This window comes from Chiloscyllium plagiosum, unplaced genomic scaffold (assembly GCF_037043375.1).
Source record: "Chiloscyllium plagiosum isolate Xiang-an unplaced genomic scaffold, Cpla_swu_hap1 HiC_scaffold_11, whole genome shotgun sequence".
Taxonomy (NCBI): domain Eukaryota; kingdom Metazoa; phylum Chordata; class Chondrichthyes; order Orectolobiformes; family Hemiscylliidae; genus Chiloscyllium; species Chiloscyllium plagiosum.
The window spans coordinates 1,898,095-1,912,691 of NW_028270149.1; the positions used below are offsets into that span (position 1 = coordinate 1,898,095).

The 14,597-nt window shown below is 55.1% G+C and overlaps 1 protein-coding gene across 1 annotated transcript in view; it reads left to right on the forward strand.

The window, feature by feature from the left end:
• Positions 1-14,597, forward strand: part of adgrg4a (adhesion G protein-coupled receptor G4a) — a 77,110-nt gene that overhangs the window by 43,689 nt on the left and 18,824 nt on the right. The window contains exons 16-20 of the mRNA XM_087992300.1: positions 4,486-4,589; positions 5,546-5,667; positions 7,195-7,463; positions 7,549-7,645; positions 10,258-10,541. Coding sequence (XP_087848426.1) covers positions 4,486-4,589; positions 5,546-5,667; positions 7,195-7,463; positions 7,549-7,645; positions 10,258-10,541 — 876 coding nt within the window. The remainder of the gene's footprint in view (positions 1-4,485; positions 4,590-5,545; positions 5,668-7,194; positions 7,464-7,548; positions 7,646-10,257; positions 10,542-14,597) is intronic.

Here is a 14,597-nt window from a genome sequence, read left to right on the forward strand (position 1 = left end):
GCTTTCTATAGGTATGTCAGGAATAAAAGAATGACGAGGGTAGGAATAGGTCCAGTCAAGGATAGTAGTGGGAAGTTGCGTGTGGAGGCGGAAGAGATTGGGGAGACACTGAATGAATACTTTTCGTCAGTATTCAATCAGGAACAGGACATTGTTGTCAATGTGAATACTGAGTCACAATTAAGTAGAATGGATGGCTTTGAGGTATGTAGAGAAGAGGTGTTGGAAATTCTGGAAAGGGTGAAAATAGATAAGTCTCCTGGGCCTGATGGCATTTATCCTAGGATTCTCTGGGAAGCAAGGGAGGAGATTGCAGAGCCATTGGCCTTGATTTTTATGTCCTCGTTGTCTACAGGAGTAGTGCCAGAAGATTGGAGGCTAGCAAATGTGGTTCTCTTGTTCAAGAAGGGGAGTAGGGATAACCCTAGTAACTATAGGCCGGTGAGTCTCACTTCTGTTGTGGGCAAAGTCTTAGAGAGAATTGTAAGGGATAGGATTTATGCACATCTGGATAGGAATAATGTGATCAAGGATAGTCAGCATGGTTTTGTGAAGGGCAGGTCGTGCCTCACAAACCTTATTGAATTCTTTGAGAAGGTGACTAAGGAGGTAGATGAGGGTAAAGCAGTAGATGTGGTGTATATGGATTTTAGTAAGGCGTTTGATAAGGTTCCCCATGGTAGGCTACTGCTGAAAATACGGAGGTATGGCATTGAGGGTGAGTTGGAGGTTTGGATTAGGAGTTGGCTGGCTGGAAGAAGACAGAGGGTAGTAGTTGATGGTAAAGGTTCATCTTGGAGTGCCGTCACTAGCGGTGTTCCGCAAGGATCTGTTTTGGGACCATTGCTGTTTGTCATTTTTATAAATGACCTGGAAGAGGGGTTAGAAGGTTGGGTGAGCAAGTTTGCGGATGATACGAAAGTCGGTGGAGTTGTTGACAGTGAGGAAGGATGTGTCAGGTTACAGCGGGATATAGATAAGCTGCAGAGCTGGGCAGAAAGGTGGCAAATGGAGTTCAATGTAGGTAAGTGTGAAGTGATTCACTTTGGTAAGAGTAATAAAAAGATGGAGTACTGGGCTAACGGTCGGATACTTGGTAGTGTGGATGAGCAGAGGGATCTTGGTGTCCATGTACACAGATCTTTGAAAGTTGCCACCCAGGTAAATAGTGCGGTGAGGAAGGCATATGGCGTACTGGCTTTCATTGGTAGAGGAATTGAGTTCCGGAGTCCTGAGGTCATGTTGCAGTTGTATAAGACTCTGGTGCGGCCACATCTGGAGTATTGTGTGCAGTTTTGGTCGCCATACTATAGGAAGGATGTGGAGGCACTGGAACGGGTGCAGAGGAGGTTTACCAGGATGTTGCCTGGTATGGTAGGAAGATCGTATGAGGAAAGGCTGAGGCACTTGGGGTTGTTTTCATTGGAGAAAAGAAGATTTAGGGGTGACTTGATAGAGGTGTACAAGATGATTAGGGGTTTAGATAGGGTTGACCATGAGAACCTTTTTCCACGTATGGAGTCAGCTATTACGAGGGGGCATAGCTTTAAATTAAGGGGGGGTAGATATAGGACTGAAGTTAGGGGTAGGTTCTTCACTCAGCGAGTCGTAAGTTCATGGAATGCCCTGCCAGTAGCAGTGGTGGACTCTCCCTCTTTATGGGCATTTAAACGGGCATTGGATAGGTATATGGAGGATAGTGGGTTAGTATAGGTTAGGTGGGCTTGGATCGGCGCAACATCGAGGGCCCAAGGGCCTGTACTGCGCTGTATTCTTCTATGTTTCTATGTTCTATCTCATTCCTGAAGAAGGGCTTATGCCCGAAACGTCGATTCTCCTGTTCCCAGGATGCTGCCTGACCTGCTGCACATTTTCAGCTCTGATCTCCAGCATCTGCAGTCCTCACTGTCTCCTCTATGTTCTATCTGCCAGCCTATGAGTTCTTCAATCTCTCTACTGCTATTGGGAGGTTCTGTAGAAAACCCCCAGTGAAGTGGCTGCTCCCTGCTGTTCCTAACTCCCACCCATACTGACTCATTAGACAAACCTTCCTCAACAGCCTTTGTTTCTATAGCTGTGATGCACTCTCTGATTAGCAATGCTTCACCCCCTCCTCTTTTTTTCCACCCTTCCTGTTTTTTTTTAAATGCTCTAAACCCTGGAACATCTAGCAACCATTCCTGTCCCTGTGAAACCCATGTCTCTGTTACGGCCACAGCATCATATCCTCAAGTACTGATTCATGCCCTAAGTTCATCACTCTTATTTCAGACACTCCTTGCGTTAAAGCAGACACACTTTAACCGATTCCTTTGCTTCATAGAGTGAGAAACCTTCCCGATAGATTCACTACATCCTGTCACTGCCCCATCTACAACTGTCCCCCCTCTCAGATATGTAGCTCTGATTCCCACCCCCCTGCCAAACTAGTTTAAACCCTCCCGAACCACACGAGCAAATCCCCCATCCAGGATATTTGTGCCCCTCCAGTTCAGGTGCAACCCGTCCTTCATGTACAGGTCCCACCTTCCCCAGAAGGTATCCCAATGGTCTATGTATCTGAAGCCCTCCCTCCTGCACCAGCCTCGCAGCCACGTGTTAAGCTGCATTCGCTGACTATTCCTCACCTCACTATCTCGTGGCACCGGTAGCAAATCTGAGATCACTACTCTACTCATCCTGTTCTTCAGCTTCCAACTTAACTCTCTGTGGTCACTTTTCAGATCCTCAATCCCTTTCCTGGCTATATTATTGGTGCCAATATGTACCACGACTTCTGGCTGCTCGCTCTCCCCTTCAGAATCCTGTAAACCCGTTCGTCGACATCCCAGACCCTGGCACCGGGGAGGCACCATACCTATCGGGAGTCCCGTTCCTGACCACAAGATCTCCTTGCTGTGGTTCTGTTGGCCGAGCTGGGAATTTGTGTTGCAGACGTTTCGTCCCCTGTCTCGGTGACATCCTCAGTGCTTGGGAGCCTCCTGTGAAGCGCTTCTGTGGTGTTTCCTCCGGCATTTATAGTGGCCTGTCCCTGCCGCTTCCGGTTGTCAGTTTCAGCTGTCCGCTGTAGTGGCCGGTATATTGGGTCCAGGTCGATGTGTTTGTTGATGGAGTTTGTGGATGAGATCTGTGGTTGAGCAAATGAGAACTTAGGTTAGTGTCCAGTTATACCCTTTGAGCTGAGTGAGGTGATCTCTCCAGACTCCTAATTACCCAATCTCTCTCACTGTACCAGACCACGGCCCAGCTGCGCTCCACCCTTATTACTTCCCCCTTCCCCAGGTTGGCCACCTTCCTTTCTGTAAATGCTGACACATGCATTTATTTTGTCGATAGTACATCAAGATCTGGTTTAACATTTTGTATCATTTCTGCTGGTACAGTCCATCCTCAGACATTTCATTAACTTGTATCATTTTATATAGCTCAAGCGTTTCGGTTATCTCAGCTTTTTGCTGAAAGCATAATTTTACAAAAAGAACTTTTTGTTATAGTAATTACACACCAAAGTTAGTATTTAATTCACCACAATTATACACTGAAAAGTCCCTAAATACCTGCAGGGTTAATAGTTCTCTTGCTGTACCCCTTTTCTGTCTGCTTTTTCTATATCTGCAAAAACAACACTTTACCCCATTTCTAACCGACAGTTCAGACAAAGTTCACTTAGCTGACCCTGGGTATGGGAGGATTGGCTTATAAAGAGAGGTTCATTAAGTTGGGCCTGTAATTGTTGAAATATAAAAGATGAGAGGTAACTTTATTGAAACATAAAAGACTCTTCGAGGAACTTGATGGCTGTAAGGTAGTTTCCCCCTGTTGGAGACTCCTGACCCACAGCAATGTGGTTGACCTTAACTAGCCCCTGACATGACCCTAGCAACACTGACCCAGCCAGTGACACCCTCATCCCAATGTCTAATAATTGGAGAAAATAAAAACTGAAAGAACTGCTGATGCTGCAAATCAGAAACAAAAACAGAAGTTGCTAGAAAAGCTCAGCAGGTCTGACAGCATCTGTGGAGAGAAGTCAGAGTTCATGTTTCAGCTCAACCCAAATCTACTAACGGGAGCCGTGCCCCGTATCATTCTGGGTGGTGCTCAGAACAGAACCCTTGTATCTGCAGCTGGAATCTGAGCAGCTCTCTCTGGAAACAGCGACACTGCTCACTTGTAAACGTTTGAATACACATACAATCAGATTCAAGAACAGCTTCTTCCCTGTTATCAGACTTTTGAATAGACCTCGCAAATGTTAACTCTGATCTCTCTCTGTCTCTTTCTCTCTCTCTCTCTGCACCTTCTCTGTGGCTGTCACACTGTATTCTGAACCCTGTTCTGCTACCCTGATGCACGCTGTATGGTATGATCTGCGTGAACAGCATGTATAACAACATTGTGCAGTGTATCTCAGTACATGTGACAACAATCAATCAATCAACCATTCCCAGTGACTGATTGGGAATGTATCTCTCCTTCTCTCAGATGGAGCTGGTGGCTGGAGTTCCTCTGGTTGTGAGGTTGTCATCAGTAACTCTGAATACACGACATGTTACTGTAACCACCTCACACACTTTGGCGTTTTATTGGTAAGAATTGGGCAGGTTCCTGCCCTGTTTAGAATTAAAACGTCTCTGTGGGAACGGAGTGTACGTGTTTGGAGTAGCCCTGTCCACTGGTCAGACAAAGCCATTGTTTCTGTGTTGATGAGGACCATCCCATGAATGTTTGGTCAGAGACAAGATTGTAGCTCACTGTGGTCATGCTAATCCAGGCATAAACCCAGACTCAGAGCCTGATGCTGGAGTGGAGGGAATCTCTCTCTCTCTCTCTGTCTCTCTGTTTGCTCTGATTCCAGTCACTCTCTGAGTGACCTGACTGGAAAGTGGAGCTGCTTTATATTAACTCCTGTGTCATCCAGGATTACAGTAGGAATCTGCACATTCTCCCCGTGTCTGCGTGGGTTTCCTCCGGGTGCTCCGGCTTCCTCCCACAGTCCAAAGATGTGCAGGTCAGGTGAATTGGCCATGCTAAATTGCCCGTAGTGTTAGGTGCATTTGTCAGAGGGAAATGGGTCTGGGTGAGTTACTCTTCGGAGGGTCGGTGTGGACTGGTTGGGCCGAAGGGCCTGTTTCCACACTGTAGGGGAATCTAATTGAGTCTATACCAAGCTCTCACCTGAGATCATGTGATTGGTGTGAAATTAACCAGCACATCAGGGGTGGGGGGGTGGGAGAGGGGGTGGGGGTGGGGGGGTGGTAGAGGGGGGTGGGGGATTGGGAGAGGGAGGGTGGATGGGGTGGGGGGTGCTGTGTCTGGGGGAAGGGGTCGTGCTCCCTCCTGTTTGTCCCTCCCCTCCCCCTTCCCCTGCCACTCCCCTCCCCCCCTTCCCCCCCCCCCCTCCCCCCACCCCCCACCAGCTCTCTCCAATAGATCACCACCATCTGATGGCAGCCATGGATCTGGAGAGATCCTGTGACAGTTTGTCCAATCTAAATCAAGCAGCTGTGTGGGCCTTTGTAACCTCAGACTCTCCCCCCATTAGAACATCTCCAGGAAACTCATTGATCCAGTCCACCTCTGGATTCTCACCATCATCAGTTACATCGGATGTGGAATCTCTTCCTTATTCTTGGGGGTGATCTTACTGACCTACCTGGCATTTGAGTAAGTAACTCCTTTGCATAATTCAAACTTTAATTGACTGAATTTATGGGCGGCACGGTGGCACAGTGGTTAGCACTGCTGCCTCACAGCGCCAGTGACCCGGGTTCAATTCCCGCCTCAGGCGACTGTGTGGAGTTTGCACGTTCTCCCCGTGTCTGCGTGGGTTTCCTCCGGGTGCTCCTGTTTCCTCCCACAGTCTCAAAGATGTGCAGGTCAGGGGAATTGGCCATGCTAAATTGCCCCTAGAGTTAGGTAAGGGGTAAATGTAGAGGAATGGGTCTGGGTGGGTTGCGCTTCGGCAGGTCGGTGTGGACTTGTTGGGCCGAAGGGCCTGTTTCCACACTGTAAAAGTAATCTAATCCCTGGGCACTATGGGACAATTTCCCATGGCCAATCCACCCTAACCTGCACATGCCTGAACACTACGGGACAATTTCCTATGGCCAATCCACCCTAACCTGCACATCCATGGACACTACTGGACAGTTGAGCATGGCCAATCCACTCTAACCTGCACATCTTTAGACTGTGGGAGGAAACCGGAGCACCCAGAGGAAATCCACACAGACACGGGGAGAATGTGCAAACTCCACACAGACAGTCACCCTGGGTCCCTGGCGCTGTGAGTGAGCAGTGCTAACCACTGAGCCACCATGTTGCTCTATGGTTGACACCTCACCTTCAGGTCTGCCTGGTGCTGCTCCTGGCATACCCTCCTGCACTCCCCATTGAACCAGGGTTGATCCCCTGGCTTGATGCTAATGGTTGAGTGGGGGATACACCAGGCCATGAGGTTACAGATTGTGCTGGAGTACAGTTCTGCTGCTGTTGGTGGCCCATAGCGCCTCATGGATGCCCAGTCTGGAGTTGCTGGATGTGTTCGAAGTCTGTCCCAATTAGCACGGGGATAGTGCCACACAACACGATGAAGGGTAGTCTCAATGTGAAGGTGGGACTTTGTCTCCACAAGGACAGTGTGGTGGTCACTCTTACTGATACTGTCATGGACAGATGCATCTGCAGCCGGCAGATTGGTAAGGATGAGGTCAAGTCTGTTTTTCCATCTTGTTTTTTTAAGTCATTCATGATGTGAGGGTGTGGCTGGCTAGACCAGCATTTAATACCCATCCCTAATTGCTCAGAGGATTGTTAAGAGTGAACATTGCTGTGGGTCTAGAGTCATGTGTAGGCCAGACCAGGTAAGAACGGCAGGTTTTAGGCCTCGAAGAGCATTAGTGAAGCAGATGGGTTTTCCCCAACAATTAACAATGGTTTCACAGTCACCAGTGCATGCTTTTTCATTCCAGATATTTTTATTGAATTCAAATTCCACCATTTGCTGTAGCACAGTTTGGACCCGGGTCCCTGGCTCTCTGGATTAGGGTGACATTATCTCTGCACTCCACCCCTCCGCACCTCGGCTCAGTCGTTTCTGATGACGTTAGTTCAGCACACATGCTCTCTCTGATGGGTCACTCTTGGGGCAAGTTGTGAACTAATTGTTTGTGATTAATTTCCTGTGTTTAGGAATGTGCGACGTGACTATCCCTCGAAGATTCTGATGAACCTGTGCATGTCCTTGTTCATGCTGAACATTATCTTCCTGACCAATTCATGGGTGGCCTCATTTGGCATCTCAGGTCTCTGTATCACTGTGGCTGCCTTACTGCACTATTTCCTGCTGAGTTCTTTTACTTGGATGGGTATCGAGGCAGTACACATGTACTTTGCACTGGTGAAAGTGTTCAATATCTACATCCGCCATTACATGCTGAAGTTCTGCGTGATTGGATGGGGTGAGTCATTTCTCTGAGTAATTAAAGTTCCTGTCAGTGAGTAACCAGCACCTTCTGAACCTCAGACCTGTTTCTCTCCAAACAGGAGTCCCAGCAGCTGTGGTGGGAATACTGCTCTCCATCAATATTAACCTTTACGGCTATGAAACAAAGTTGAAAGCTGCCAATCCAGCAGAGCTGTTGTAAGTTGAATATTCTCCATTTGGATAATTCATCTTTCAGTTGAAATCCCAGGAATATGGAAATGCTCGGATTGGAACTCTTCACTTTGCTTCCACATTGACCTCTCTCTCTGTACTTTCCTGCTCTAGTGATGGTCAATACACTCTCACCCTGCAATTCCTGGCTGTACAGCTTCCACACTCAACACTGGCTTCAACACCTTCAGCCCAAACCGCTGGTGGGATGCTGCTGTTCCCATTCCCTCCTCCTCTTCCCCCATCACTTCCCCATTTCCCCATCAATGGTCAGTGTTTTGGAGTCATCCCTCTGCCCTCACTCCTGTCTCCCACAACCCCATGGCCCATCTCTTTTGTTCTGATTGGCTCCCCATTTCCCGCCCTCCGTTCCTGGTGAATCTCTAACATTTCCTCATCCAGGGAATGCCGCAGAATGGGAGGGGTCTGAACAGCCAACATTCTGTTGGACAATGAACACACAGACCGTTAGTTACAGAACTCCACATCAACAGCCATTGGCATCAATCAGTTCACTCCACACCCCGGGGAGATAGGGAGGGGGGTATGGGGTTACCGAGATAGGGAGGGGGTGTAGGGGGTTACTGAGATAGGGAAGGGGAGTGGGGCTAGAGGGGGTGACAGAGATAGGGAAGGGGTGTGGGGCTGGAGGGGGTGACAGAGATAGGGAGGGGGTGTAGGGACTGGAGGGGGTTACAGAAATAGGGAGGGGGTGCTGGGGCTGGAGGGTATTACAGAGGTAGAGAGGGCCGTTAGGACTGGAGGGTGTTACAGAGCTAGGGAGGGGGTGTAGGGGCTGGAGGGGGTTACAGAGATGGGGAGGGGGTGTAGCGTTTGGAGGGGGTTACAGGGATAGGGAGGGGATGTAGGGGCTGGAGGGGGGTACAGAAATAGGGAGGGTTGTAGGGGCTGGAGGGGGGTACAGGGATAGGGAGGGGATGTAGGGGCTGGAGGGGGGTACAGAAATAGGGAGGGTTGTAGGAGCTGGAGGGGTTACAGAGATAGGGAGGGGTGTAGGGGCTGGAGGGGGTTACAGAGATAGGGAGGGGGTGTAGGGGTTGGAGGGGGTTACAGAGATAGGGAGGGGGTGTAGGGGTTGGAGGGGGTTACAGAGATAGGGAGGGGGTGTAGGGGTTGGAGGGGGTTACAGAGATAGGGAGGGGGTGTAGGGGTTGGAGGGGGTTACAGAGATAGGGAGGGGGTGTAGGGGTTGGAGGGGGTTACAGAGATAGGGAGGTGGTGTATGGGTTGGAGGGGGTTACAGAGATAGGGAGGGGGTGTAGGATTTGGAGGGGGTTAGAGGGATATGGAGGGGGTGTATGGGCTGGAGGGGGTTACAGAGATAGGGAGGGGGTGTAGGGGCTGGATGGGGTTACAGAGATAGGGAGGGGGTGTAGGGGCTGGAGGGGTTACAGGGATAGGGAGGGGGTGTAGGGGTTGGAGGGGGTTAGGGATAGGGAGGGGGTGTAGGGGCTGGAGGGGCTTACAGAGATAGGGAGGGGGTGTAGGGGTTGGAGGGGGTTACAGAGATAGGGAGGGGGTGTAGGGTTTGGAGGGGGTTACAGGGATAGGGAGGGGGTGTAGGGGTTGGAGGGGGTTACAGAGATAGGGAGGTGGTGTAGGGGCTGGAGGGGGTTACACGGATAGGGAGGGGGTGTAGGGGCTGGAGGGGCTTACAGAGATAGGGAGGGGGTGTAGGGGCTGGAGGGGCTTACAGAGATAGGGAAGGGGTGTAGGGGCTGGAGGAGCTTACAGAGATAGGGAGGGGGTGTAGGGGCTGGAGGGGCTTACAGAGATAGGGAGGGGGTGTAGGGGTTGGAGGGGGTTACAGAGATAGGGAGGGGGTGTAGGATTTGGAGGGGGTTAGAGGGATATGGAGGGGGTGTATGGGCTGGAGGGGGTTACAGAGATAGGGAGGGGGTGTAGGGGCTGGAGGGGGTTACAGAGATAGGGAGGGGGTGTAGGGGCTGGAGGGGTTACAGGGATAGGGAGGGGGTGTAGGGGTTGGAGGGGGTTAGGGATAGGGAGGGGGTGTAGGGGCTGGAGGGGCTTACAGAGATAGGGAGGGGGTGTAGGGGTTGGAGGGGGTTACAGAGATAGGGAGGGGGTGTAGGGTTTGGAGGGGGTTACAGGGATAGGGAGGGGGTGTAGGGGTTGGAGGGGGTTACAGAGATAGGGAGGTGGTGTAGGGGCTGGAGGGGGTTACAGAGATAGGGAGGGGGTGTAGGGGCTGGAGGGGCTTACAGAGATAGGGAGGGGGTGTAGGGGCTGGAGGGGCTTACAGAGATAGGGAAGGGGTGTAGGGGCTGGAGGAGCTTACAGAGATAGGGAGGGGGTGTAGGGGCTGGAGGGGCTTACAGAGATAGGGAGGGGGTGTAGGGGTTGGAGGGGGTTACAGAGATAGGGAGGGGGTGTATGGTTTGGAGGGGGGGTGTTCGAGGTGTTTGAGGGGCTGGTTATTTGTGAGGTAACACCTCCCCTTTGTGCTGTGTTCCCAGGGATTTTGCTGCTGCCTTGTTTTGTGGGAGTGTGTCTGAGCGAGGGGCTAGTTTCGATGGGATGCTGCAATGATGGGAATGGTTTGTTTGTATTCACAGCTGCTGGTTCAGAAATGATATCGCTTTCTACCTGTCAGTGGTGGCTTATTTCGGGCTGGTGTTCCTCATTAACCTGGCCATGTTTATCGTGGTGCTCCATCAGATCCAGGTGATGAAGGTGCAGAGGCCCGGTAACAGTACATCACACCGCAGTCTGCAACGCCTGAAGGGCTCTGTCAGCCTGACTGTCCTGCTCGGACTCACCTGGGGTTTTGCGTTTTTCGCCTGGGGACCCACACAAGAGACCTTCATGTATTTCTTCACTATCTTCAACACTCTGCAAGGTCAGTGCAATGTCACCTCCCAAAACTCAGCAGCTCCCCAAGCTCTCTCTCCCTCAGAGACACACTCTGACCACCGTGTGTGTGAGGTCTGAACCGAGACACTGGAGAGACTGCTCAGGACAGGCCCCTACAGCCTGGGACAGGAGATCCCAGAGACTGGGGCAGGGGATCCCAGAGCCTGGGGCAGGGGATCCCGAGGGGCAGGGGATCCCAGAGACTGGGGCAGGGGATCCCGAGGGGCAGGGGATCCCAGAGACTGGGGCAGGGGATCCCAGAGCCTGGGGCAGGGGATCCCGAGGGGCAGGGGATCCCAGAGCATTCACGGCTGATGCTGGAAAGCTCTTCCTTACACAATGGGAAGGAGAATTCTGTAACCACCACCTCCCTACCCCCCGCCCCCGACTCCCCCCGACCCCACATCAACGAGAAAAGAACTTTGTTGAATCAGGGGTCAGTTGAAATGTCAAAAAGGATTAAGAGATTTTTGTCAGTTAAGAGAGGTTGAAGGCAAGAGAGTGATGGAGCCATGCTGACCAACGTAAAGGGCTGAATAGTCTCCTGTTGCTGGGTAACAGGCTCGGGGAGAGGGGCTGAATGGCCTCCAGTTCCTGTGGAACAGGCTCGGGGAGAGGAGCTGAATGGCCTCCTGTTCCTGTGGAACAAGCTCAGGGAGGTGGGGTTAGATGGCCTCCTGTTCCTGTAGAACAGGCTCGGGGAGAGGGGCTGAATGGCCTCCTGTTCCTGTGGAACAAGCTCGGGGAGGTGGGGTTAGATGGCCTCCTGTTCCTGTAGAACAGGCTCGGGGAGAGGGGCTGAGTGGCCTCCTGTTTCTAAGTAACAGGCTCGGGGAGGGAGGCTGTATGGCCTCCTGTTCCTGTTGAACAGGCTCGGGGAGAGGGGCTGAATGGCCTCTTGTTCCTATGCAACAGGCTTGGGGAGAGGGGCTGAATGGCCTCCTGTTCCTGTGGAGCAGGCTCGGGGAGGGAGGCTGAGTGGCCTCCTTTCCCTGTGAGCAGGCTCGGGGAGAGGGGCTGAATGGCCTCCTGTTCCTGTGGAGCAGGCTCGGGGAGAGGGGCTGAATGGCCTCCTGTTCCTGTGGAGTAGGCTCGGGGAGGGGGTGCTGAATGGCCTCCTGTTCCTGTGGAGCAGGCTGGGGGGGAGGGGCTGAGTGGCCTCCTGTCCCTGTGGAGCAGGCTCGGGGACGTGGGGCTGAATGGCCTCCTGTCCCTGTGGAGCAGGCTGGGGGAGGAGGGCTGAATGGCCTCCTGTCCCTGTGGAGCATGCTGGGGTAGAGGGGCTGAGTGGCCTCCTGTTCCTGTGGAACAGGCTGGGTAGAGGGGCTGAATGGCCTCCTGTCCCTGTGGAGCATGCTAGGGTAGAGGGGCTGAATGGCCTCCTGTCCCTGTGGAGCAGGCTGGGGTAGATGGGCTGAATGGTCTCCAGTCCCTGTGGAGCAGGCTGGGGTAGAGGGGCTGAATGGCCTCCTGTCCCTGTGGAACAGGCTTGGGGAGGTGGGGCTGAATGGCCTCCTGTCCCTGTGGAACAGGCTGGGGGAGGTGAGGCTGAATGGCCTCCTGTCCCTGTGAGCAGGCTGGGGGAGAGGGGCTGAGTGGCCTCCTGTTCCTGTGAGCAGGCTGGGGGAGAGGGGCTGAGTGGCCCCCTGTCCCTGTGAGCAGGCTGGGGGAGAGGGGCTGAGTGGCCCCCTGTCCCTGTGGAACAGGCTGGGTAGAGAGGCTGAATGGCCTCCTGTCCCTGTGGAGCAGGCTGGGGTAGATAGGCTGAATGGTCTCCAGTCCCTGTGGAGCAGGCTGGGGTAGAGGGGCTGAATGGCCTCCTGTCCCTGAGGAACAGGCTTGGGGAGGTGGGGCTGAATGGCCTCCTGTCCCTGTGGAACAGGCTGGGGGAGGTGAGGCTGAATGGCCTCCTGTCCCTGTGAGCAGGCTGGGGGAGAGGGGCTGAGTGGCCCCCTGTCCCTGTGAGCAGGCTGGGGGAGGTCGGGCTGAATGGTCGCCTGTCCCTGTGGAGCAGGCTGGGGGAGAGGGGCTGAGTGGCCTCCTGTCCCTGTGGAGCAGGCTGGGGGAGAGGGGCTGAGTGGCCTCCTGTCCCTGTGGAGCAGGCTGGGGGAGAGGGGCTGAGTGGCCTCCTGTTCCTGTGGAGCAGGCTGGGGGAGAGGGGCTTAGTGGCCCCCTGTCCCTGTGAGCAGGCTGGGGGAGAGGGGCTGAGTGGCCCCCTGTCCCTGTGAGCAGGCTGGGGGAGAGGGGCTGAGTGGCCTCCTGTCCCTGTGGAGCAGGCTGGGGGAGAGGGGCTGAGTGGCCCCCTGTTCCTGTGTGCAGGCTGGGGGGGAGGGGCTGAATGGCCCCCTGTCCCTGTGGAGCAGGTTGGGGGAGAGGGGCTGAGTGGCCCCCTGTCCCTGTGGAGCAGGTTGGGGGAGGTCGGGCTGAGTGGCCCCCTGTCCCTGTGAGCAGGCTGGGGGAGAGGGGCTGAGTGGCCCCCTGTCCCTGTGGAGCAGGCTGGGGGAGAGGGGCTGAGTGGCCCCCTGTCCCTGTGAGCAGGCTGGGGGAGAGGGGCTGAGTGGCCCCCTGTCCCTGTGAGCAGGCTGGGGTAGAGGGGCTGAATGGCCCCCTGTCCCTGTGAGCAGGCTGGGGAGAGGGGCTGAGTGGCCCCCTGTCCATGTGAGCAGGCTGGGGGAGAGGGGCTGAGTGGCCCCCTGGCCCTGTGAGCAGGCTGGGGGAGAGGGGCAGAGTGGCCCCCTGTCCCTGTGAGCAGGCTGGGGGAGAGGGGCTGAGTGGCCCCCTGTCCCTGTGAGCAGGCTGGGGGAGAGGGGCTGAATGGCCCACTGTCCCTGTGGAGCAGGCTGGGGGAGAGGGACTGAATGGCCCCCTGTCCCTGTGGAGAAGGTTGGGGGAGAGGGGCTGAGTGGCCCCCTGTCCCTGTGAGCAGGCTGGGGGAGAGGGGCTGAGTGGCCCCCTGTCCCTGTGAGCAGGCTGGGGGAGAGGGGCTGAGTGGCCCCCTGTCCCTGTGAGCAGGCTGGGGTAGAGGGGCTGAGTGGCCCCCTGTCCCTGTGAGCAGGCTGGGGGAGAGGGGCTGAGTGGCCCCCTGTCCCTGTGAGCAGGCTGGGAGAGAGGGGCTGAGTGGCCCCCTGTCCCTGTGAGCAGGCTGGCGGAGAGGGGCTGAGTGGCCCCCTGTCCCTGTGAGCAGGCTGGGGGAGAGGGGCTGAATGGCCCCCAGCCCCTGTGAGCAGGCTGGGGGAGAGGGGCTGAGTGGCCCCCTGTCCCTGTGAGCCGGCTGGGGTAGAGGGGCTGAGTGGCCCCCTGTCCCTGTGAGCAGGCTGGGGGAGAGGGGCTGAGTGGCCCCCTGTCCCTGTGAGCAGGCTGGGGTAGAGGGGCTGAGTGGCCCCCTGTCCCTGTGAGCAGGCTGGGGGAGAGGGGCTGAGTGGCCCCCTGTCCCTGTGAGCAGGCTGGGGTAGAGGGGCTGAGTGGCCCCCTGTCCCTGTGAGCAGGCTGGGGGAGAGGGGCTGAGTGGCCCCCTGTCCCTGTGAGCAGGCTGGGGGAGAGGGGCTGAGTGGCCCCCTGTCCCTGTGAGCAGGCTGGGAGAGAGGGGCTGAGTGGCCCCCTGCCCCTGTGAGCAGGCTGGGGGAGAGGGGCTGAATGGCCCCTAGCCCATGTGAGCAGGCTGGGGGAGAGGGGCTGAGTGGCCCCCTGTCCCTGTGAGCAGGCTGGGGGAGAGGGGCTGAGTGGCCCCCTGTCCCTGTGAGCAGGCTGGGGGAGAGGGGCTGAATGGCCCCCTGTCCCTGTGAGCAGGCTGGGGTAGATGGGCTGAATGGTCTCCAGTCCCTGTGGAGCAGGCTGGGGTAGAGCGGCTGAATGGCCTCCTGTCCCTGTGGAACAGGCTGGGGGAGGTGAGGCTGAATGGCCTCCTGTCCCTGTGAGCAGGCTGGGGGAGAGGGGCTGAGTGGCCCCCTGTCCCTGTGAGCAGGCTGGGGGAGGTGGGGCTGAATGGTCGCCTGTCCCTGTGGAGCAGGCTGGGGGAGAGGGGCTGAGTGGCCTCCTGTCCCTG